This window comes from Lactuca virosa, chromosome 9, assembly GCF_052849685.1.
Source record: "Lactuca virosa cultivar CGN04683 chromosome 9, Lactuca_virosa_CGN04683_v6, whole genome shotgun sequence".
NCBI classification, from domain to species: Eukaryota; Viridiplantae; Streptophyta; class Magnoliopsida; order Asterales; family Asteraceae; genus Lactuca; species Lactuca virosa.
The window spans coordinates 26518481-26540497 of NC_136434.1; the positions used below are offsets into that span (position 1 = coordinate 26518481).

General features: G+C 34.6%; 3 protein-coding genes across 3 annotated transcripts; 1 reads left to right on the plus strand and 2 right to left on the minus strand.

Moving 5' to 3' along the window:
- Positions 1-208: 208 nt before the first annotated feature.
- On the minus strand, positions 209-2559 carry LOC145137964 (oligoribonuclease-like). Its single transcript, XM_079072106.1, has 9 exons — positions 2425-2559; positions 1760-1917; positions 1546-1665; positions 1400-1476; positions 1219-1300; positions 1057-1112; positions 879-965; positions 656-746; positions 209-411 (listed from the first exon to the last, which is right to left on the minus strand). Exons 2-9 carry the CDS (start codon positions 1857-1859, stop codon positions 293-295), a joined length of 732 nt encoding a protein of 243 aa, XP_078928232.1. The 5' UTR covers positions 1860-1917; positions 2425-2559; the 3' UTR covers positions 209-292.
- A 2970-nt stretch (positions 2560-5529) lies between these two features.
- On the plus strand, positions 5530-8617 carry LOC145140749 (mitochondrial import receptor subunit TOM40-1-like). Its single transcript, XM_079074148.1, has 11 exons — positions 5530-5871; positions 6664-6745; positions 6831-6930; positions 7038-7133; positions 7216-7266; positions 7427-7492; positions 7576-7677; positions 7760-7828; positions 7923-8006; positions 8118-8213; positions 8301-8617. The coding sequence occupies exons 1-11, from the start codon at positions 5745-5747 to the stop codon at positions 8355-8357; spliced, it is 930 nt and encodes a 309-aa protein (XP_078930274.1). The 5' UTR covers positions 5530-5744; the 3' UTR covers positions 8358-8617.
- A 357-nt stretch (positions 8618-8974) lies between these two features.
- Positions 8975-10506, minus strand: LOC145135952 (uncharacterized). The gene is made up of 3 exons (XM_079070171.1): positions 10454-10506; positions 9661-10369; positions 8975-9561 (listed from the first exon to the last, which is right to left on the minus strand). Exons 1-3 carry the CDS (start codon positions 10504-10506, stop codon positions 9061-9063), a joined length of 1263 nt encoding a protein of 420 aa, XP_078926297.1. The 3' UTR covers positions 8975-9060.
- Positions 10507-22017: the final 11511 nt, after the last annotated feature.

Consider the following 22017-nt stretch of genomic DNA (forward strand, 5'->3'; position numbering starts at 1 on the left):
ACAAAAGAAATAGTAATTTTAACTTTCAGCCAAGAAAACAGTGTTAACTTCGTTGATGTATAAATACTTGGAGTATCAATTTGGTCAAAGCAACAAATATTTCTTTGCCATAAGTATTCTTGGGGTAAAATCTTTGTTTATATAATGCATTTCACGTTTCATTTCAATTTTTTAAACAGTTGCAATGTGGTTGCATGATTCATATAGGTTGCATAAATTGGTAAAATAAAAATTAAAGATTGTTGCTTAATTTTGTTCACATAAATTAAGGAACAATTGAAACATGTAGATATTATCGCTTGGACTTTGGCGATATGAAGATATTTTGCTGGTAGTATTTGAGTTGTGCTATGCTTTCTTTGATGTCATCCATGGCCCTATGCTTCTTCTCCTTCCGAAAACCCTTCTTAACTACAACCAAATCAAAGATACAACTTGAAAACTTCATAATTAAATAAAAACAATTGGTTAAATCTGGGGACAGTTAGGTAATTTTACATTCATGATTCATCTCAATAAGTAGTTTTCTTTAAAAACTGAAAACAAATTGCAGGGTATAAGAAACTGCTTACAATCTCATGCCAATAAAACCATATCGAGAGTGTACACAAAGTATAAATATGTATCAATACGAGCAGATATTATAAGCTATCACCTTGTGGAAACCAACAACGACATATAGCCTTGATGCTGCTGACATCGACAATTACATGAGAGAAAAGACTAGCCAAATCAGGCATATACTTCTGCAATAAAAAACAACAATTTGAAACATAAATTTTATAATGTGTTGTGTAAGGCCCAGTTTGTACTGTGTGTCAATGGGACAAAAATGGACAAAAATTGCAATTTGGGACCAATTTATTTATTTATTTTACCTTCAAGAACATAAAATCAACATAAACTGAATTTCCTGCAAGCAGTGGAGTATATGCACTGACATGTCTCTTTACAAAGTCTATAACCTACACCAATACAAACATCATAATCCTAAGTTAGATTAATATATGCATTGTAAAGGCAAAAAGAGAAAGTTAAGTTTGACTTTGAGATCACCTGCTTTTCAGCTTCTTTTTCACTGATTCTACTTTGTATCACCTTCTCAGTCAACCCTATTATAAATTGACATGTTATTGTTAAGCCTAATTAGTTTTTGGTTACTTAAGCAGAAACACATTTTATTGAAGAGATAGAAAGCAGGAGGTGGAGGCTACTTACCACTAGCTCCATGATGATCTTGGCACCATTCTCCCATATTATCCAGACAATCTTTTGTTTGATGAATGACCAATTCAGGACCCTAAAAGAAAGAACACAAACCACATTCAGAAAAAAAAAAAAAAAAAAAAAAAGGAGAATGGCTGAAATTACAAAAAGGAAAGACAGACTAGCAACTAACTTCTATAAGCTTCTTCAATTTCCCATCTGTAATCACACAAGCAATCTCCAATATTCTATCTACTTCAACATTCAAGCCTGCAAATGTAAATTACCTCCATTTTTAATTCTTTACTATAAAAATCTAAACCAAAAGTAAATTCCCACCAGTCATTTCTAAGTCAATCCATACGAGGGGCAACTTGTAGTGTTCTTTTAACATGTCAAACCTTTGATCATTTTCTTCAATCACGTCCTCAACACTGTCATTCTCTTCCTTTGATTTCCCTGTATCAACAATTAATTTCAAAAATAAATACTCAGGGTTGTAAGAAGCAGTGATAACAAGCATAGATCTTCAGCTAACAGTTCAAACATGTACCATTGGTTTTCTCTGTGCTATTAGTGGCACTTGCCATGTGTTGATCATCATCCTTGACGTCTAATTCTAGCAAAGAAGATGCATTTGGGAGATCGCTCATATCTGACTAAGTACTTGTTCAGATCCTGTGACAACTGGCAACAGAAGGATTGAATTGCCTGCAATGTGCAATCCATATTGATTTCAGAAATGCTAAAGTCAACTGCAAACGTAGCATCAACTGAGACCTAACTAAATCAGAGACGACAACATGAAACTGAGATTGTTTTCTGGAGTTTAATCTTAGATTGTGTTGGTAAAACTTATGCTTTTAATCAAGTTCAATATGGTTATCAAAATCGTATATCATGATACTTCCTGAAATTCGAAGTCAAACAACAATCCAACGGCACTCAGATGGCAGAATTCAATTCTAATTTTGGGAGTAATGATTACTTTGTCTTTTAAGTTTTATTACCGTCAAATGAACTCAAAGCCTTTACCAGGTAGTTGTCATCAAAATGAAACAATAATAATAATCATCATAATAACAAACATGCAGTAAACACAAACTTAATCATCGAGCATAAGTACGTCTAGGGTTTCGTTTATCCTCCAAAACAAAACCCAACGAGCAGTTTCAATGCATCTGTCGACATTAGATACGCAGAGAGGAAAAGAATTACCTTCAGACAAGAATCGGGAGGGAAATTAAGATAGAAGATGATCTTTGCAAGTTCACATTGAGGATTTACCTAATTTACTGCAACATTAGTCAAATCTTATTCAAACGAGAGGATTTATCTAATCATAATAATTATCTTTTTAAAGATTCTTTTATAAAATAACTAAAAATCAGCAAAATTATCATAAGGGAGGAGGGAGCTCCCAACCCACCGAATCATGAACTCACTGCCACATCAGCTTTTCTCTTTGATTTTTCTTTATTTTTTCCAACCCACAACATACGGAAATTCTATTTTTATCAACCCACTCAACCCACTCAATTAAAAAAAATACTAAACAACTAAGGTACAAATCTTAAAACACACGGTACAAGAGAAAATGAGAGAGAGAAAGTAGAGAGAGAGGATGAAGTGGGTTCGTGAAACCAATTAAACAACCCGTTAAAGAGAGAGTGGTACCGGCGATAACTCTATTGCTAGTTAAGATTTTACCTTGATTATTTTGTATTTTTTTAATTGAGTGGGTTGAGAAAGATAGGATTTCTGTGTGTTGTGGGTTGGGAAAGATGAAGAAAAATCAAAAAGAAAAGCTTATGTGGCAGTAGGTTCATTGGGTTCGGTGGGTTGGGAGGGAACGACTCCCTCCTCCCTAATAAGTAATAACCTGATTTTTATAGGTCATCATAATAATTATCTTTTTAAAGGTTCTTTTATATAATAACTACATCAGAAAAATTATCATAATAACCATAAATTATCATAATAACCATAATTTGTATAGGTGACTAAGCTTTTTGTAAGTCACATATATATCCAGATAGTCTACATCAATTATTAAGTACGTATGCAAAAAATTTGAAGTTTTTTTTTTTTTTTTATTTTATTTTTCATAATTTTCACCTAATAACCTACTTTAAAGTTAAAAACTATGACTTTCTAATATCCAAATTGAGAGTGTAATGTATAAATAGATAACCTTGTTATAAAAAACACACTGAAATAATTTTAGCCCAAATGGAATTCGTATGCGAAATTGATGAAGGATCAAAGTTTGGTCTTCTTTTTCATATTTTCAACCAAGTAGCCTGCTTTAAAGTTAAAATGTGTGACTTTCTAACATCAAAATTTGAAGTGTAATATATGCATGGAAAGCCTTGTTACAAAGAAACAATGAAAAAAACTCAACTCAAACAAAATTCTTATGAAAAAACTATAAATGTTTGAATTTGACTAAAAACGATTTTCATAGGGGCCTTACCTGCGAAAATCATGACTATTTTTGACATTTTTGATAGTTTTTATCTCTTTTATGGAAAACACTTGGAAAAAATTATGTCTATTATTGTCGGTTTTTCCATAATAAATAATAAATGAAAATCTAACCAAATTTTAATGACCTAATTGGAACGAGTTTGGAGACCAACAAAAATATTTTGACTAAAGGATACATTATGGACCCACATTTCGGATTCCAAAAGAGAAAACTTTGGAATTTAAATAATAAGTTTGATTTTGATGAATAATTCTGAAATTTCGAGAAAATACTTCATTTTTTACTAAAATCTAACAAAAAAAAAATTATACAAAAAAAAACATAGCAATTTGAAAATATATATGATACAAATACTTAAAATCAAACATTTGATTGAAAAACGACGATTTTAAACATTCCGAAATGAAATCTCGGACTTGAGTATAGATAGTTGATTGAAAATATTTTGTGCTAATGTGAGAAAAAATACAACTTATATATTTTTAGTCAATCCAAGTGTCAATAACAAATCTCAAACGATTAATTTAAAATATGTGGTCTGTCATTTTTAATTATTAATACTATTGACGATGACAAGTGAAAAACCGTCGTCAAAAGCTCAGTCCTACGATTTTCTCAAGATTAAATCACAGCCGCATAAACTCCCTAGTTTACAGTTATTAAGGCAGTTCTTCTCACCTCGGAGCAATCGGTTTCTCATACCTCCCACGTTTCCCCCTTTCGTACCCTATCAGGCATCTTTCGTTACTTGCAGACGGTTCTCCATTGTGTTGTGTCTTCTTCAGCTACATTCTCCCACGATTGCATGATTACGTGCAAAGGTATTTTTGTCGAGGAGTATAAAGGCCCTCCCACCCCCTCGATTTCCACACGACCCTCCTTATCTTCCTCTGTTCTCTCGAAACTTTCTACATATAAATAGAGTCAAGGTTACCGAAGGAGATTCATGGTTCTTTACAAGTTGGTTTGGGGTGTTCTATTTTTCGCCAATCTTCTTCCCCATATTCTCCTTCACAACTTCTATTTAGGTGTGTTTCTTTATAATTTCATATGTATTGCAGGTTTATGGGGCGGATTAATGTTCATTTGGGTTTTGTGAACAAAGAAGTGGAAATACGAGAAAAGCGAGAGCATAGTAGGGGTGATCTTTTGGCGCCCTTTCCTTTAACTTTTGCCCATTTTTGCCTTCTAAGATTCCCGTACCATTTATCTTTCTACTCTCACACGCATGTCATCATTGTTCCACGAGTTGTTCTATTTAATGGCGTCTAAGCAACAACTATCTGCAATTAAAGTATGCAATTTCACTATATTATGCATCTATTTAATTATTCGGTTCGTTTTCCCATTGATTTGAGTGGTGTTTGTGTCGTTTTAGTGTGCAAAAGTGCTTATGGTTGGTAATGGTGGTAGCGAGCTTCTCAAAACCCTCTATCAGGATTTCAAGACATTCACAACGTAAGTCAATTATGTGTCTCTTTTATTATTATATTATTTAAAGAGTGATTATTTCTTAACGTGTAGTAACGGTTTGGGTTTGAGGTTTTAGGGTTTGGTTTTTTAGTTGATTTTTGGTAAATTAGATAAAATGGTCAGTGGTATTAAATACCTCAACCAAAATAGATATCAATCACATCCTTCATAGTCTCATTCACATAAAAACAACATCAATTTTTTGAATTCATCTTGATCATATGTGTCAAAAAATTCTCATAAACAGTATCTGTGATTCTGTGGTACTTTTTAACAACCGTATGGACTATTTGTGTAATTTTGTCATATTTTAATTTGATTATGGCTGAGCCGACCTTGCCAGCAAGCCGAACTTTTTATAGCATACCTTGGTATTCATAAGGGTTTTGTAAAGTTGTAGAAGGGGGGCGGTATCATCGTACTCCTTCCATTCACTGAAAACACACATACTCTCTTACACCATCAATGGCCGCAATCACCTTATAGAGCAGAAAAAATAGTTTCTACGAACCACTCTACTGCTCATCAGTACTCAAATCTAATCGAAATCCATTCAAAATCAACGTTGATACCAATGGCAGCTTTTATTCCTCAACCACCCGCAACAGCTTCACCGGCCGAAGCTATTAAGCCAGAGAAAGTTGATTACATGGACCTGCCGTGCCCTATTCCTTACGAAGAAATTCACCGCGAGGCTATGAGTTAGCATCTAAATGATCTTCAGCTTTACTCATTTATTTGATTTGTTTTTTAATAGATTGTTAATTGTTTTGGTTATTGATTAAATCTGCGATGGCGTGATATCGTTGTGTATATGTGAGTCTTGAGTATTGTTAAACCCTAATTCTAAACCCTAGCTAGACCACATCAGGCATATCTTTACTTTGAAGACCGGAAATAGTTAATTTGTTAAAAAATATCTTTTATCGTTGCGATATCTATGAATTTGGAGCTTATATGGCGTGATCTACCAGTTTAGTATTAATTCCATCTAATCCCATTTGTACTTTCACGAGAAAATTTTAAAGGGGAACTAGATTCATTAATCGCACAAAATGCAAGTGAACAGCCTTGGGAAAAAGTTTGATTATCATAATCAAACTTCAAAGTTATTGATCTGTGGTAAATTAATGTGGGGCTTAGATTTCATAAATTCCAAATACCCTTAAGAAGATTTGACAATGTAGAAATAACCACTTGTGAATATCAATTTCTTATGTCTTATGTGATTGGGTTTGAAGATAAGAAATGTTCAATTGCATGTCATGTTATGTCATATGTGATGATATTGAAAAATGAAGAGATGACCAATTGGATATACATGTTGTATGTGATTTGTTGACTCCCTTAATCTCTTATCTCCAATTGTCTTGTTTCTTGTTGACACAAGGAACAGTCACCCTTTGTTTTCTTATCAACTGTGGGCAATGTAATGTTTCTCATCAATCATATGTTTATTATTCCTTATATTGAACACACTTACTCCTATGCAGTGTCATTAAAGCCTGAACTTTTTGAGGGTATGCGTGTCGACTTTACCAAGGGTCTGAATCAGAGATTCTCACTAAGTCACAGGTAGACAGCTACAGATGTAACTTATTTTGACTTGGTATGGATTAATCTACTTCAGATTTGATGAGTTTTCTGTTTTAATTTACAGTATTGTTATGGGGCCTACAGAACTTCCTTCTCAATCTGCTGATATAATTAAAATCCCTACTGCAAACTATGAGTTTGGTGCTAACTTTATCGATCCAAAGGTAAGTCACATTTCATTTATCACCATTGTTGTAATCACTTTTTTTTTTTGCTTATAGATATCAAATTATCAATCTCACTTTGATGATGGTGTTTTGGTGTTTGAAAGTTGATGCTCTTTGGAAGGATCTTGACTGATGGGCGACTAAGTGCCCGAGTGAAGTGTGACTTGTCTGAAAATCTTACTATGAAAGCCAATGCTCAGGTATATATATGCATGCCATGTATTTTGCTGATTATTAAATCTTTAAAAGTATGTTGTTAATTCAATTTTGGCCTTATATCAGCTTACAAATGAGCCTCACATGTCACATGGAATGTTCAACTTTGACTATAAGGTACATTATTGATCTTGTGGCTTTTTATGGTTATGATATCTAGAAATCTTGTAATTTATGTTCTTGCATGACATTGTACCTTCAAAATTCAAATACACTTTAATTTGTTTAGATGCTAATGTCCATTTTTGTTATGGTGAATTGTTTTTTCTTGATGCAGGGTAGTGATTACAGGACACAGTTCCAACTAGGAAATGGTGGCCTCCTTGGAGCTAGTTATATCCAGGTAAAAGATCCCTCATCTATTATAATTTCATTTTTTTTTTTTTTAATATCAGCATTTTCTCATGGGTAATATTCTGCTTGCAGAGTGTGACCCCTCACCTGTCTTTAGGTGGGGAGGTGTTCTGGGCTGGTCAGCATCGGAAATCTGGCCTTGGCTATGCTGCAAGATACAACACGGACAAAATGGTAATTTTTCTCTCACTTACATATATTTGTCTTTTAGATATAAATAAATATATAATGAAATTAATTCCTTAATTTGTTGCAGGTCGCCTCTGGACAAATAGCCAGCACTGGAATGGTTGCTCTTAGCTATGTTCAGAAAGTGTCTGAAAAGGTAACCAGCTCAAATTTCTCAATAATTATGTTATGAGATTTAATTCAAAATCATCAATAATTACTTGTGATTTTTTTTTTCTCATTTTGCATAGGTTTCTCTAGCAACTGATATGATGTACAATTACATGTCAAGAGATGTCACTGCCAGCTTTGGCTATGACTATATACTTCGTCAGGTAATTCAAACAAGTCTTTCAATTTTAATCCTAAATAAAATTAAAATTGGTTATTGCTATTTTATTTTTGTTATTTGTATTTATTATTTAGTTTTGTTTTGGTATTGACAGTGTCGTCTTAGAGGAAAGATCGACTCTAATGGGTGTGCATCTGCTTTTCTTGAAGAAAGGTTGAATATGGGTCTGAATTTCATTCTATCAGCCGAGGTGATTATTAGTGAAATGTCTTTAATACCCTTTTCAATCTCATATTTAACACATGAAAGTAATGTGTTTGTGAATTATGTTATGCAGCTGGACCACAGGAAGAAAGACTACAAGTTTGGGTTTGGGTTGACAGTTGGAGAATAGGTGAAGAGGCCAGGTGGGAAAAAGTAAACCTAGGAGGAATTTAAACTTATTTTTGAGTGAGAAACAAAAACTTGTCATACATGGTAATGGTATGATTTTTTTTAAAAAAAAACATGATCAAAGAGTCAAGTTTTGTACTTGGTTTTTGAGCAAGCATTATTTGCTATGCAATTGCAGCAGCTGCATAGACAGTTTTTTTTAGAGCATAATCCATACTTGTCAAAATTTGCAGCTTTTAATATATAATTCATTCGACTTCCTATTTGAAGCTGTAGTAGAATGCACCATGATATGCTAATTGGCAATATATATATATATATATATATATATATATATATATATATATATATATATATCTTGGTTTAAAAAAGCGTGTTGCGCTCCGTTGCGATTAGGTCCCGGAGACCGATGCGTGTTGTGAGATGCAATTGCGAGCGCATCAGGTAGGTGTGGCGCACAAGTAGTAATTACTAAATATATAAGCAAAATTCATGTTTACCAATAACTAACTAAAACACCATAAACATTAAACATATCAAATGAAACCAAATTCCAAAATTCATGCCATATGCAAACTGAAAACAAACCTGACAGTGATTAGTTAAAACTCAAAAAGCAAAATGCAAGTTTACCATACTCATGCAAAATGAAACTAAATCTAATTGTCATGCAAAATGAAACCAAATATAATCATCAAATGTCATCAATCCTCATCAAACCCGAGCTCACAATCTACCTCCTCGACCTCGTCACAAGACAATCCAATATCTTCTTCTATCTCTTCATCCACCAACACAAGTCTACTAGGTTCAGGTGGTAGTGTATAAGGTGACTTTCTACTACATACAGGTGGCCTACCATTTCCAGCAACACCTTTATCCTGTGCAGGTGGCCTACTACTACTACTTCCAGCAACTCCTTTATCTTTTAAAGCTCCTCTTGTTGAATAGATAGGCTCATTAACCCCAGCTGCATCTTCTACAACATCCCAAGTCAAATCCTCACCCTCAAACACTATATTATCAGCTCCATTCTGCTCCATTGTTCCCAACAACCACTCATTGCTCTCATCTATTTCATTTAGAAGGATAGGATCAGCCTTGTCATTTCTTTTGGATCGACGATTCAAGGAACGGTTGAATTTCACATAGACCATATCATTTAGTCTACTTTGTGCCAATCTATTCCGTTTTTTGGTGTAAAGCTACAATAATACAAAATACAATGAAAGAGTTAAATAATATTAGACATGTAACAATGTGTAAACAAATGAAAAGATAATAACATAAATCCAGGAACTTACGTGTTGAAAGACTCCCCAGTTTCTCTCACACCTTGTAGCGCTACATGTGAGGCTAAGGACTGGTACAACAAAGTTTTGCAAGTTAGGGGCTGAAGACCCAAAAGATATCCACCACTCAGCAGGTGCTTTTGACTTTCTTTGTCTTATTGCCATTGGAAAACCAAATAAACCTTGAGCACTTTGATATAAAGATAATTCTTCCATAATCTTGTCTTGGATACTCAAATCTGGTACCAATCGCTCGATGCATGCATATAATCCGGTCATAACTTCTTCACAAGATGTGCCAGCTTGGTTAGCATAAAAGATTTCTGGATTTAGGTAATGTCCAGCTGCATGCAAGGGGCGATGAAGTTGACATTGCCACCTGTCATCAATAAACTTAAAAGCTTTCTCATACTCCTTTTCTTTGTAGAGAAAGGATTTTGAGATAGTCTCCTTGGCTCGGTCCATTGCCTCATAAATATAACCCATAGCTGGCTTTTTCTCCCCGTCCACCATTCTAAGGACCTTAACAAGCGGTCCTGTCGACTTAAGAGAATACAAAATATTTCTCCAAAATGTGTCTGATATGAAATATCCTTTAATCTTGATTGTTGTTGCATCGTTGGCCCACTTGCTTTTATTCCACTCTTTTGACAAAACCATTTTTCTTAAGTTGTCTTTTTGCTTGTGAAATTGTGACAGGGTGATGAATGATGTTGCAAACCTACAATTAATACAACAATTGAATATTAGACACAACAAAAATAATGAATGGTTAATCAACTATTAAGAGTCACAATTCAAAAACCTGGTTATAGCTGGTCTATGCAAGTTTCTTTGATTGGTAAAGTTCCTCATCATATTAACAATAGCAACATGGGTATATATGTACCCATTTGCCAACATACATTTCTTCAAAGAACTTTTCACTTGAAGGATGTTCTTTCCAATGTCCTCTAACATAAGATCAGTACAATGTGCCGCACATGGAGTCCAGTAGAGGTGTGGTCTTTTGGCTTCCAGTAACTGCACTACAAAGTTCACAACAAATAAAGTTGAAAATAAACAAATAATGAATAAAATAAAGAAAGTTAGACACTTAAACTTAGAATTAATTATCTATTATTTACCTGCTTTAACATAAGCAGATGCGTTATCTGTGATCACTTGTATAACATTGGACTCTCCCACCTCTTGAACCATGTCATCAAGAACACCAAACAACAAGTTTGCATCCTTTGAAACTTCTGACATATCCATGGATTTAACAAAAACAGATCCCCGTGGTGAATTGACTAAAAAGTTTATTATATCTTTTTGCACCACCGAATCGCGCCAACCATCCGACATTATTGAACAACCTTTTTGAGCCCACTCGGTCTTGTGGTCTACCATTTTTTCTTGAATTGTGGCTACTTCTTTTTTCAACAAGGGAACCCTTAACTCATACATGCTTGGGGGATTCATCCCAGGACCAAACTGTCCAATTGCTTCGACCATGATATGAAAACTGTCATATGTTGCAACATTGAAAGGAATGGCTACACAATAAATCAACATATATAACATCAATAAATCAGAACATGTATATTAACTTTAAGAAACAGAATAACAGAATATATAACTCTAAAAAACATTACCTGCATCATAAAACCATTTTGCTATTTCCCTGCATGCTTTAGCCCGTAGTTCTTTCCGACACACGTCATTTATAGTTTGTTGTTTCCCTCCTTTCCCATCTTTTCTACCTTTAAGTGCATCTTCAAGTTTTGGAGTGAAAAACATATCTATCGGCCTTTTTTGTTTTGGTTTCTTTCTGGGTGGTTGCTTGCTGCTACCTTCACCCCTTTTTCCTGTTACTTCAACACAATCTTCCTCTTCTTCGTCTCCATGATAATCATCAAAGTCTTGCATCCTTGATACCATTTGAATGCTCTCCTTCATTTGTTGTTTCTGTTTCATATAATCCCTGGCCTCTTTTCGAATATGATCCGGACATTTTTGGCATGCAAGAACATTTGTAAAACCTCCAGCAAGGTGCTCTTTCATACGACTTGCACCTCCCTTTGTGACTTTAGAACAGAAGTTGCAAGTGAAATTATTTCTGTTCATAGGGTCTTTCACACTGTACTTTCTTGCAGGATCAATGTTGTGGTCCAACGAATCATTGTTAGCATCCATGATTGTCAAGACTTAAGAGAAGAGAATGTTAAGACTTAAGAGAAGAAGAGAATGTTGAGCACTGTTAGTGACTTAGTGCTAACTATGAAACGTGGGATCAATAAATAAGAGGGTGGATCAAGAAAGAGGAGGGAAAATGAAGAGGTTACTCATCGATAATGACAGAGAAAAGAAAAAGTTTTTCGTGTGATCATGATGTTGTGGCTGTTAGTATTCTTATACACACGTCTCTAGGGTAGAAGTAGGGCCGGCTGCTAATTAAACAATTGCATTTGCACGGGCTTTATTATATTTTAATTATTTTCTAAGTCAAATGGGGACACAAGATGCGACAAAGCGCAATGCACTTTGATGCGCACGCATCACCTCGCATCATGTAGGTCGCTTCGCCCCACATCTCTGTTGCACTTAGGCCATCGCAACGCAACACAACATCGCAACGGTCGCAACATGCACACTTTTTTAAACCAAGATATATATATATATATATATATATATATATATATATATATATATATATATATGTTCAAATGTGGATTGACATCTATTGTGCGGACGTGTGAACAGTGCTATTATGTCAAAATGACAAATAAAATATGTTGTTTGATAATATGAATACATTCAATCTAACATAATCATTGTCATTATCACACATTCTCACTAATTAAATCGTCTATAAGGTTATTATAGACTTTTTAGTATTATTTTCATTCTATCAGAATGTAGTCAGAATGTTTATTGAGTCGTATTCAGTAACAATGAAAATGAGTGAAAAACGATGTGTGAGAACAAAAATGAATAAGAATTACTGAGAATGCATGAAAATGATGATAGTTGTGTGATGTTAAACATATTCGCATTATTAAATAACTTATTCTCTTAGTAATTCTAATAGAATAACACTATCTACAAGTCCGCACAATAGTTGTCTATCCACATTATAACATAGCCCTATATATATATATATATATATATATATATATATATATATATATATATATATATATATATATATATATATATATATATATATATATATATATATATATATCCCTTTGGCATTGTTATCCGATTGTTGCTTCACCTTTAGGATATGCTTTTAGATGAGACTGGACAAATTTCATCATCAACATTTTCAGATAATAAAGTCCAACAAATATGTCGGAACTTACAAAACTAAATAACTGATTTATCTCTGTTATATTTCAAAATTTTCAAAATATTTAAGTTTTTTGGTACAAAGACTTTCAAAAACAGGTTACTTGTCAGCGACCGAGCTCTACTCTGGAAATGAATTGATTTTCTTTATCATAATGGAAATGTATTTTGTTTTTAATTTCTTCAAATTTAATAAACAATTACAAATACTTTCTCGTTTTCGTTTTGGTTCCATTCTTTAATTTGGTGCCCTGCGCTTCGAACCAATTATTCCAAAATAAATTATAAATGGTTTCATCGTTGCAATGAGTTGACATTTGAAAAGGACGCATAATTTAGGTAGAATAGGTGTGACTAAAAAATAGACAAAAATCACAATTAATTATTAATTAGACGTGTGCCCGCGCAAAGCAGCGACGATAAATAATTTTTTGGTCGAATAGTTTTCTTACGGGAAAATAATTATTAGATTTTGTTATTAGTTATTATGTAGTAAGAAAAATTACCACTTTTAATTAAAATATTTATGTTTAGAACTTATATTCATATTGTATGTTTATACATTTGATGTAAATTAATTATTATCGGCATCTAGTTTAAGAAATGTAAATTAACTTATATTGATGAATTTAATATTTTAAAATTGTTATTTTGTTCCAAATTAATTTTTTAATAATCTTCCTTAATTCAAGTCTTTAAAGTTTTGACAAGTATTTATGGTTTTGTTATGCATAATTGATTTGTATAAAAAGCTTTGTATTTTGTACCTCTTAAAATTGAAGATATGACTAATATGTTTTATATATAGTATAAGATAACTTTGAATTAAATACGAGTAGCGTCACCACCACTCACCCATCACCCATCAAAACCACCACCACCACCACCACCCACCACCATTACCAACACCACCCACCCACCATCACCACCCATCACCACCACCACCACCCAACACCATTACCCCCACCACCGTTACCACCACCATCACCACCTACTACTATCACCACCCACCACCTACCACCTACCACCACCCACCACTACCACCCACCACCCACCAGCTACCACCACCCACCACTACCATCCACCACCACCACCATCAATATCACATGCAACCACTACCCATCATCACCACCCGATATCTGTTGGATTAGGTGTCTAAGCCCATAACTATTATTGCTATGTACTTGACCCGATAGTAACATGGTCCATTTGGGTTGCATATCATTAGGACAATTTGATAGGATGGACTTTTGAGAAGAGGTTATTTATGGTTTATTAATATATTATAAGTTCTAATATATTAATCTGAAATCATATTATTTAATTAGTATTGATCAAGAACTAATTTGGAATTAATTCTGTGATCAAAAGAGACTAATTAAATATATGAGGATTGATTATGTAAATCATTCATTCTTACAATGTGGGCTTATGATCCATAGTTCTTTATGTTGGGCTAAACCCATGTGGTGACCCATGGATGATCCATGGAGGTTTAAACCCATGGAGCATGAGGAATATGGAAGGTCATGCACATTAGGGTTTGCATGGTGTAACCCTAATTAAGCCACACTATATAAGAAGCCCCTAGCTCATGAAATCGGTTACACATGTGTTCTTTGGAAGAGCTATCCGAATTTGAGTGCAATACACCTTTTCTCAAGTTATCCTTTGTCCTAGGTGTGTTGTGATTCCATTTGAGGCATTCATACTATTGGTGCTAAGTTCTTAAAGGTCTAAGGTTTCCAGCTAAAACAAAAGGTATGTCATCTAACTAGAATTTTGTAGTAAAGATACTCCATTGTATGCTAGTTAGGATGATGCTTTGGAAAAACAAAGTTTGCATGTATATTATAGAAAACATAGATCCAAAGCATCTAGGGTTGCATGTACACCATAGGAGTGTTAGAATGCTCAAAACCCAACAGTGGTATCAGAGCCTAGGGTTGTTTTCCAATATACTTGATGCTACTTGCTTTCAAAAGCTAAAAAATTGTTTTTCTGCTTTCTGGACAGTGGACTCGCCGAGTCCACTGAGGAACTCTCCGAGTCCCCTCACAAATCTGACCAACTCGCCGAGTCAGTTCATGCACTCGACGAGTTGGTGCTCCAGCATGCAGATTTTCGAGTTCTAAGGCTGGAATTGGACTAGGATCATTACCCTAAACTGTTTTTGAACTTATAAACCCGTTTTTGATGTGGTAATGATCATGCTTATCCAATTTAAAAGATAATTGTCAAAGTTTCATGTTTTATTAGTTTATATGGTTAGGCTAATTACCTGAAATTTGTTTGATATGAATTGTCTTGTTCTTATGAGTTTAATTTAGATCATAGACAAATTATTTTGTAAGTTATAATAGTTGATCTAAATGTTTTTTTTGATGAATTCCATAACTTGTCCATAACTTGTCCTCAAGTTATGGAAAGTGAAAAGTCTCATTTTTAAATGTCATCTTAAAAGGTTTTATGTCATCCATAACTTGTCCTCAAGTTATGGAACATCAAGAGTCCTTTTCATAAATGTTTTATGAACTCCATAACTTGTCCTCAAGTTATGGATTTTCAAGAGTCTTTTCATTAAAACCTATATTAAGCTCATAAGTTATGGATTCCAAAAGTTTTTGAATAGTTCAAAACTTGCCCTCAAGTTTTGGAATTTGTAAATGCAAAGTCTCACTTTGAAACATTTAGTTCCAAACCCTAGAATTTTAAAAGTTTAAAATTCAACCCTTATACTATTATAATATTATAGGTTTAATATTTATATATATATATATATATATATATATATATATATGTATAAGAGTAAAATTCAGTCTTAACGTTAATAGGCCTCATTCACGAAGCCGATCTATAAGGGAGTATAAGGTAACTGCCTATAAAATGTCAGTTTAATGGGTGTCCACTCTCACCCACCGCTTCCTTGACTGGTGGGGGGTCGTTAGCCGAACGGGTAGGATAGGACATTAATTCTCATTATAAGTATAATGATAATTATAAAGTAACTAAACTTTATTAAAATTCCCAATCTTAGTTACTTTAGGAAAAATGTGAATATGGTGCTATCCCATGAAATTGCACTTTGCACCTTGTTAAGTCGTTAGTGGAGCGTGTGTGGTTAACCGACACACTAATATGGGACTGACAGTGTGTGGAAAAGGGTAGCTTGATGTTAATCATAGATCAATGGAGTGTATGTGGTTAACCGACACATTAATTAGGTGGTTGTAACATTGAGTGTACCAGACTAATTTACATGGCTATTCACACCTTATTTGTGATCCTCGACATCCCAGTCACAAACTTGAAGGGCACAATCGAGATTTAAACATTCCATTGAAAAATTCAATGAATCTCAAAAGATCTAGGAAATTTCAAACCAATTAAAACTTAATAATTTGTTTCGTTTTTCATGGTGGAAATTGGTAAATCGTCATTTACCTACCTTCAAATATTTTGCAATCGGATTACGGCATCCCTCTTCCGATTTGTAAAGTATTGTGTTGGGTCCTAGCCTTAATATTTCATGTTGGGTGTTATATCAAGGACTTAAATCAACTAAGCCTTCCCAACTATGGTCTTCCCAAATCTTTTGGAATAAGCCTTCCCATTGAAGATGATGTTCCACGGTTGGATCGTGGAAATGGAAATCATACTTCACTTCCTCCACCTCCTCCAATTATTCTCCCTAACCCACAAGTTCGAAGACTTGAAAAGTTCAAGGTCACTCAATCCCTACTTGCAATGAAACATCAAGATGGAAGGCATGTGTGTACTCACGTCTTGGAGATGAAGTCACATATTGACAGGCTGAGAGTATTGGGTGTCGTTGTCTCGAGGAAGTTGGCTGTTGATTGAGTTCTTCAATCACTTCACGAGTCATATAGTGTGCTCATTAAGGACTACTATGTGACAGAGCACGACATGACCCTTATTGATCTTACATATTTGTTTGTTGCTACTGAATCAGCAATGATTTGGCGCACTGGAAATGGATCGGCCATAGTCAACCTGGTTGACTAAATGGTAAAGAGAAAGGCTAAGTCTGTGATTGTCTCATGTGCCAATTCAAAAGAAGCCATTTGTTTCTACTACCATTTGAAGGGACATTGGAAGCGAAGCTGCCCTGACTACCTGAAAGATCTGAAAGAAGGTAGAATCAAAAAGTTTGACTCTGCTTCAGGCCAGTCCACTATCTAACTCTATTAAGTTCCTAATTGTTGATTCTTAATACATAATGTGACAAGGTTGCATTTTGATGTTTTGTAGGATCAAGCAAAGGGAAGGAAGCTTAAAAGTAAGAGTGTGTTGAATCTGATCGCGAAGATGGATTTTAATCGCATGGTTCGAAGATCGGATTTTTGAGCTGCTGCTTAGGAGTTATGATAGATTGCTAGGAAATATGTAATAACATAGTTTTCATTTGTAATTGCATTGTAAGGAAAAGTTTTTCCACATTTTATAAATAAGTAAAATTTTGTTTTTATTTTGTTATATCTCCTTGCAATGACATTTGTGAAAATTGATGTTTGTATGTTTCTATGTTAGCAATATGAATTTGATTCTTTCGTTTGTGTTAGTGTCGGAATTTGCCAAATGAGGAAAGATTCTCATCACCCAAGTTTCAATTGGACATAAACTTGAAATCATACAAGTTGTATTGTATGATGAATGAGAATTTTCATCTTTGGCAAATTAAGACTACTTCCTTGATCACATGTATATGTGACTCAAGTGAAGGACTAAGGGATCGAATACACATTCTTGTGCAATTGTCAAGGTTCACCACAAAGATCGATAAGACTATTCGTCATGATTTACTGAAAGTAAGTAAATATGGTGATGCTTACAAGTTCAAGTATAATTCTGAAACATTGGAAAAGTTTCAATGTATGGCAGAACGAATGAGAAGAATCAAATTAGGCAGAAAGATAAAGTTTCTCCAATCTGAAAAGATGGGAGAGTACTTTAGTATCCTGTTTTATGATCATCTTATGGAAAACCATATCACAATTGATCCTCTAAGGATATCTTAGTACATTCGTATGGCTGAGAAGATGGATCGTGAATCATAGAAATGGTTAAATCAAGAAGATGAGTCATACTTCGTTCCGAAATCGAATCTTAGAGTTATACTCCGAGATTGGATTTTGAGTGACATATCTTAAGAAGGTTCATAACACTCATCAAATGTAGAGTTAAATGTTTTTACTCTTGTACATTTGAAATTGGTAAGTTGTGATGTCTTGGTAAGGACAAAGACCAACTAAGACCAATTGTGTGAAGTGTTTATCTTGATAAGAATCCGCACTAACTCTTGAATATTTGTTTTGTCAAGGAATGGTTCTTGACAGAGAATCTTATATGTCAAGAGGTCAGTGGGAGTCTTAAAGATCTTGAAAGTTTCAAGAACTAATCAAGAGTAAACCTATTGTTTATCACTAGCACACGACTTGAGGTTTGTAACCTATCGTGTTGACATAGTCTTGTTTCTATGCCCATTCTAGTTAAAGTTGACTATGCATGAGAGTTCTATGAGTTCTCAATTGTTTTCATAACAACCTAGAAGCAATGGTAGGCCCTTGTGCTGCCAGGTGGCAAGAAATTAAGATTAAACAAGTTCAGTCCATATGAGTTTGGATTTGTCACTAACCTTGTCTTGTGATTATGGTTATGACAAATTCACATGGATAGGAACACATACACCATAAAATCTAAGTGTCATAAGGTTTCTCTCCGATTCATGAAAATCATGGTGAGGAAACGCTTTCACTAAGTAGATTTTAAGGAGATAGCAGTTGTGATATTTGCATTCTCAAATTTGATTATGATTACGACATCCCTTTTCATAATTCGAATTGTGAGGAATGGCAAAAAGTCTAAACATTTGAGACTTATTGCTGTAAGTTCTAAAATTATTTAGACACACATGTGAGCTATCTAAGGAAAGGTGTATGAGTTAGAGAAGCATAGATAAAGTCTTATCAAAGCATCTCGTGTCAGAAATCTGAACTTTGGTAAGAAAGTCAACAAGTATTGATTTCTAGAAGTCCAGCTGATTTCTGGGTACATGTCAAAGCTAGTGGGAGCATAAGTGTTATGCTAATAAAAATGTAATTATTATGCTAGTGGGAGCACAATTATTACGCTAAGTGTTTCAAGTTAACAATGTTAATTATAGAAAACAAAAGTTTCAATTCGCAAAGTTGCAGGGTTTGAAAAGTTGTTTTGCTATAATTAAGGGAGAGGAATTTATACTTCATTTCAAATCTGAAAGCTTAGATTGAGATTTTAATCAGATTTAGTCAAATATATATATATATATATATATATATATATATATATATATATATATATATATATATATGAATGTTATGTTGGAATGGTTCAACATAAGGAAATTCTATATATGAATGTGTTAATTGCGTTCTCAAAATTCGACTATGATTACGACATCCCTTTTCATAATTCGACTATTATAGCAAAAGACTGGTCAAGTATCATGTTTTTATGTAAGACGTCATGAATCGTGTCTTATATGCTTCGGGTATAGGATCGATTACATGTGCTATAATATTCATCCATTCTATATAATTTTCCAAATGCCTAGGGCATTCAGAGGGAAAAGGAATAGAATCGGATATGACTAAAGTGGTTAAACAGCTGTTAAGGACAATCTAAGGTTCGCCAAAGATTGGTCGCTTAAGGACAGTTGGAAGTATAGTAATGGATGGACCATATTGACATTATTATGAATAGACAAGATTTTATTGATAATGAGTTGTCGTGTGGCAAATATGGAATGTTTCCATATTGGGAGTTGGATGTTAAGAATAGATGAGAAAGTTAGAAACTTTTATGCAAGAAGGATGTTCAAAGGAATGTACTTTGAATCTGAGACTTCATTTCCATGGAATTGTCTTGTAACAATCTCCAAAGGAATATTTTGTAATATCGTTGGTCAAGTCTCTGTGACTTTTGGTACCTAGACATTACAGAGGAATCATTGCATGATAGTTTAGAATCTAACACTTCCTAGCAGTGACAAGAATTTGGAATTCTTACACCTGCAATAAAGCTTTGGATTTTTGAAATGAGCATCATTGAAATGTTTTTCAGTTGATCTACTTCACAAAGTAAGGACCATAGACAAACATAGTGTGCATGCTTGGAGCATGGCATAACTATTGTTTAGACAAACATAGTGTGCATGCTTGGAGCATAACATAGCTATTGTTTTAATTCAAGTATTAAGTTGATTATTCGAAACATTATACAATGAATAATGAGTAATCAATATGACTCAAAAGTTTTTGGGCCATATAGGATTAGTATTATTATTGTTTTTCACTTTGCATGTTTTGACTTCCCGAATAACTAGGTTATTCAAACCATCCACAATCGATCTGTGACATCCCCTAATTTTTCGGCCAGAAAAGACCGATTTAATTTATGCTTTTTAAAATAAAATCAGAGAAATCTTTTCAAAAGATGTTGCGGAATTGGTCCCCAAACAACATATGATAAAAGTTTATCAAAACCCTTCATTAAGAAGGTATATATTTTCCATATATATCAAAACCTCGGGATGTCATGTTCCGATACAGATCAAAAGCATAAAAAAGACATTATAAGCCTTACTACAACTATTTACAACTACTGGCCTATAATCCAAAAATCTCACGTCATCCTCCGACTATGCTCGGGGTCCACTGCCTGTAATCATAAAAAAACTGAGTGGGTCAGGCTTGGGAGCCTGGTGAGCATATAGGGTTTTCAACCCACAGTAATAATAAACTTATTAAATTCATCAATCAATAATAACCCTAATTACCCGTTCCCGTTATCCTCACTTTACGTCCCTAAACACTTTTCACAAGGGACCTAGCCTAAAGAATATCATCGGGATGGACACTACTGCTAAGGGGTTTCCTTAGCCATACATGTCCTAAAGGCAACCATGAGGGGGATTGGAGTACAACGAATAAACACCCAAGTTCATTAACACCTACAGGTTGCGGACCTGCTAATGTTTCCCACTGGACTGTCTAGAAAGTCTGTGGTCGTCATCCAAACTCCGCTAGATGACTGAATCATAAATCACATCGAGGCCTCTCATCACTTTTATTTTATCACACATCACTATCTACCCATGTTCTATCCAACATATTTGTAGATAAAAATACTTATACAGTTTAAAACTTGTATGAAACATCAACTCAACAGTCACCTCAAATAAACAATTAATATATTTACACATAGCACGTATTATAAGGTAAATACTCCATATCTATATGTAAAATGAAAGTGACTATACACTCACTTGATTTAATAAAAATCGGGCAGCAATTCGTTTCCTAAAACGATCGTTTCTAATAAAACCGGGAGTTTTATTCAGAAACCGGGCTCTGCGAGGGTCGGGCTTCGAAACCGAAAAGATAAATTTTTCGAGCTTCTCGGGCTCTTCGTGGCGTATTCCGGGGGTTATGATCGATACCGGGGCTTTGGGGGATGCTAAGATGAAGAAAATATGAAGAAAGGGGCTAAATATGGCAAAATTCCAAATCTAACCGGGAAGGCTCGCATACCCCTTCTATTTATAGGGGTCCGAAGTCGGTTCCGGTGGTGGGGTCCGCATGCGAGGGTCCGCAGGTGGCTGCACGTGGGTTGCGCATGCGAGGCCTCGGTGTCGCCTCGTGATTGGACCGCGACCTAGGGTCTAAAGCAGTGAAGAGAAGACACGTGTTACCATCTGCGAGGTTCGGAGGCTAAGGCGGTGCGAGGCTCGGACCAGCTGCGAGCTTCGAATTAGGCCTCCCTTCGGTCGAATAAGAATCCGACATGCGGCTACTGTTCATGCGAGGGAAGGCGACACGTGGCTCGCATGACTCACCAATTTCGGACACGTGACACTCTTTCAGCGAAGGTGACGTGGCCGAAGCCACGTATGCGAAATTTCTCGGTTTTCGCGCCAAAACTTCTAAAATCCATAACTTTCGCATACGAGCTTCGTTTTTTACGTTCTTTATA

Coding starts and splice junctions, on each gene's coding strand:
- LOC145137964 (XM_079072106.1), bottom strand. CDS start 1,859: ATGAGCGATCTCCCAAATGCATCTTCTTTGCTAGAATTAGACGTCAAG. Junction 1,666..1,759: donor TAGCACAGAGAAAACCAATG/GTACATGTTTGA, acceptor TTGTTGATACAG/GGAAATCAAAGGAAGAGAAT. Junction 747..878: donor TTGATTTTATGTTCTTGAAG/GTAAAATAAATA, acceptor TTTTTATTGCAG/AAGTATATGCCTGATTTGGC.
- LOC145140749 (XM_079074148.1), top strand. CDS start 5,745: ATGGCAGCTTTTATTCCTCAACCACCCGCAACAGCTTCACCGGCCGAA. Junction 5,872..6,663: donor AATTCACCGCGAGGCTATGA/GTTAGCATCTAA, acceptor ACTCCTATGCAG/TGTCATTAAAGCCTGAACTT. Junction 7,678..7,759: donor GATACAACACGGACAAAATG/GTAATTTTTCTC, acceptor AATTTGTTGCAG/GTCGCCTCTGGACAAATAGC.
- LOC145135952 (XM_079070171.1), bottom strand. CDS start 10,506: ATGATGAGGAACTTTACCAATCAAAGAAACTTGCATAGACCAGCTATA. Junction 10,370..10,453: donor CATAGACCAGCTATAACCAG/GTTTTTGAATTG, acceptor TATTAATTGTAG/GTTTGCAACATCATTCATCA. Junction 9,562..9,660: donor ACTGGGGAGTCTTTCAACAC/GTAAGTTCCTGG, acceptor GTATTATTGTAG/CTTTACACCAAAAAACGGAA.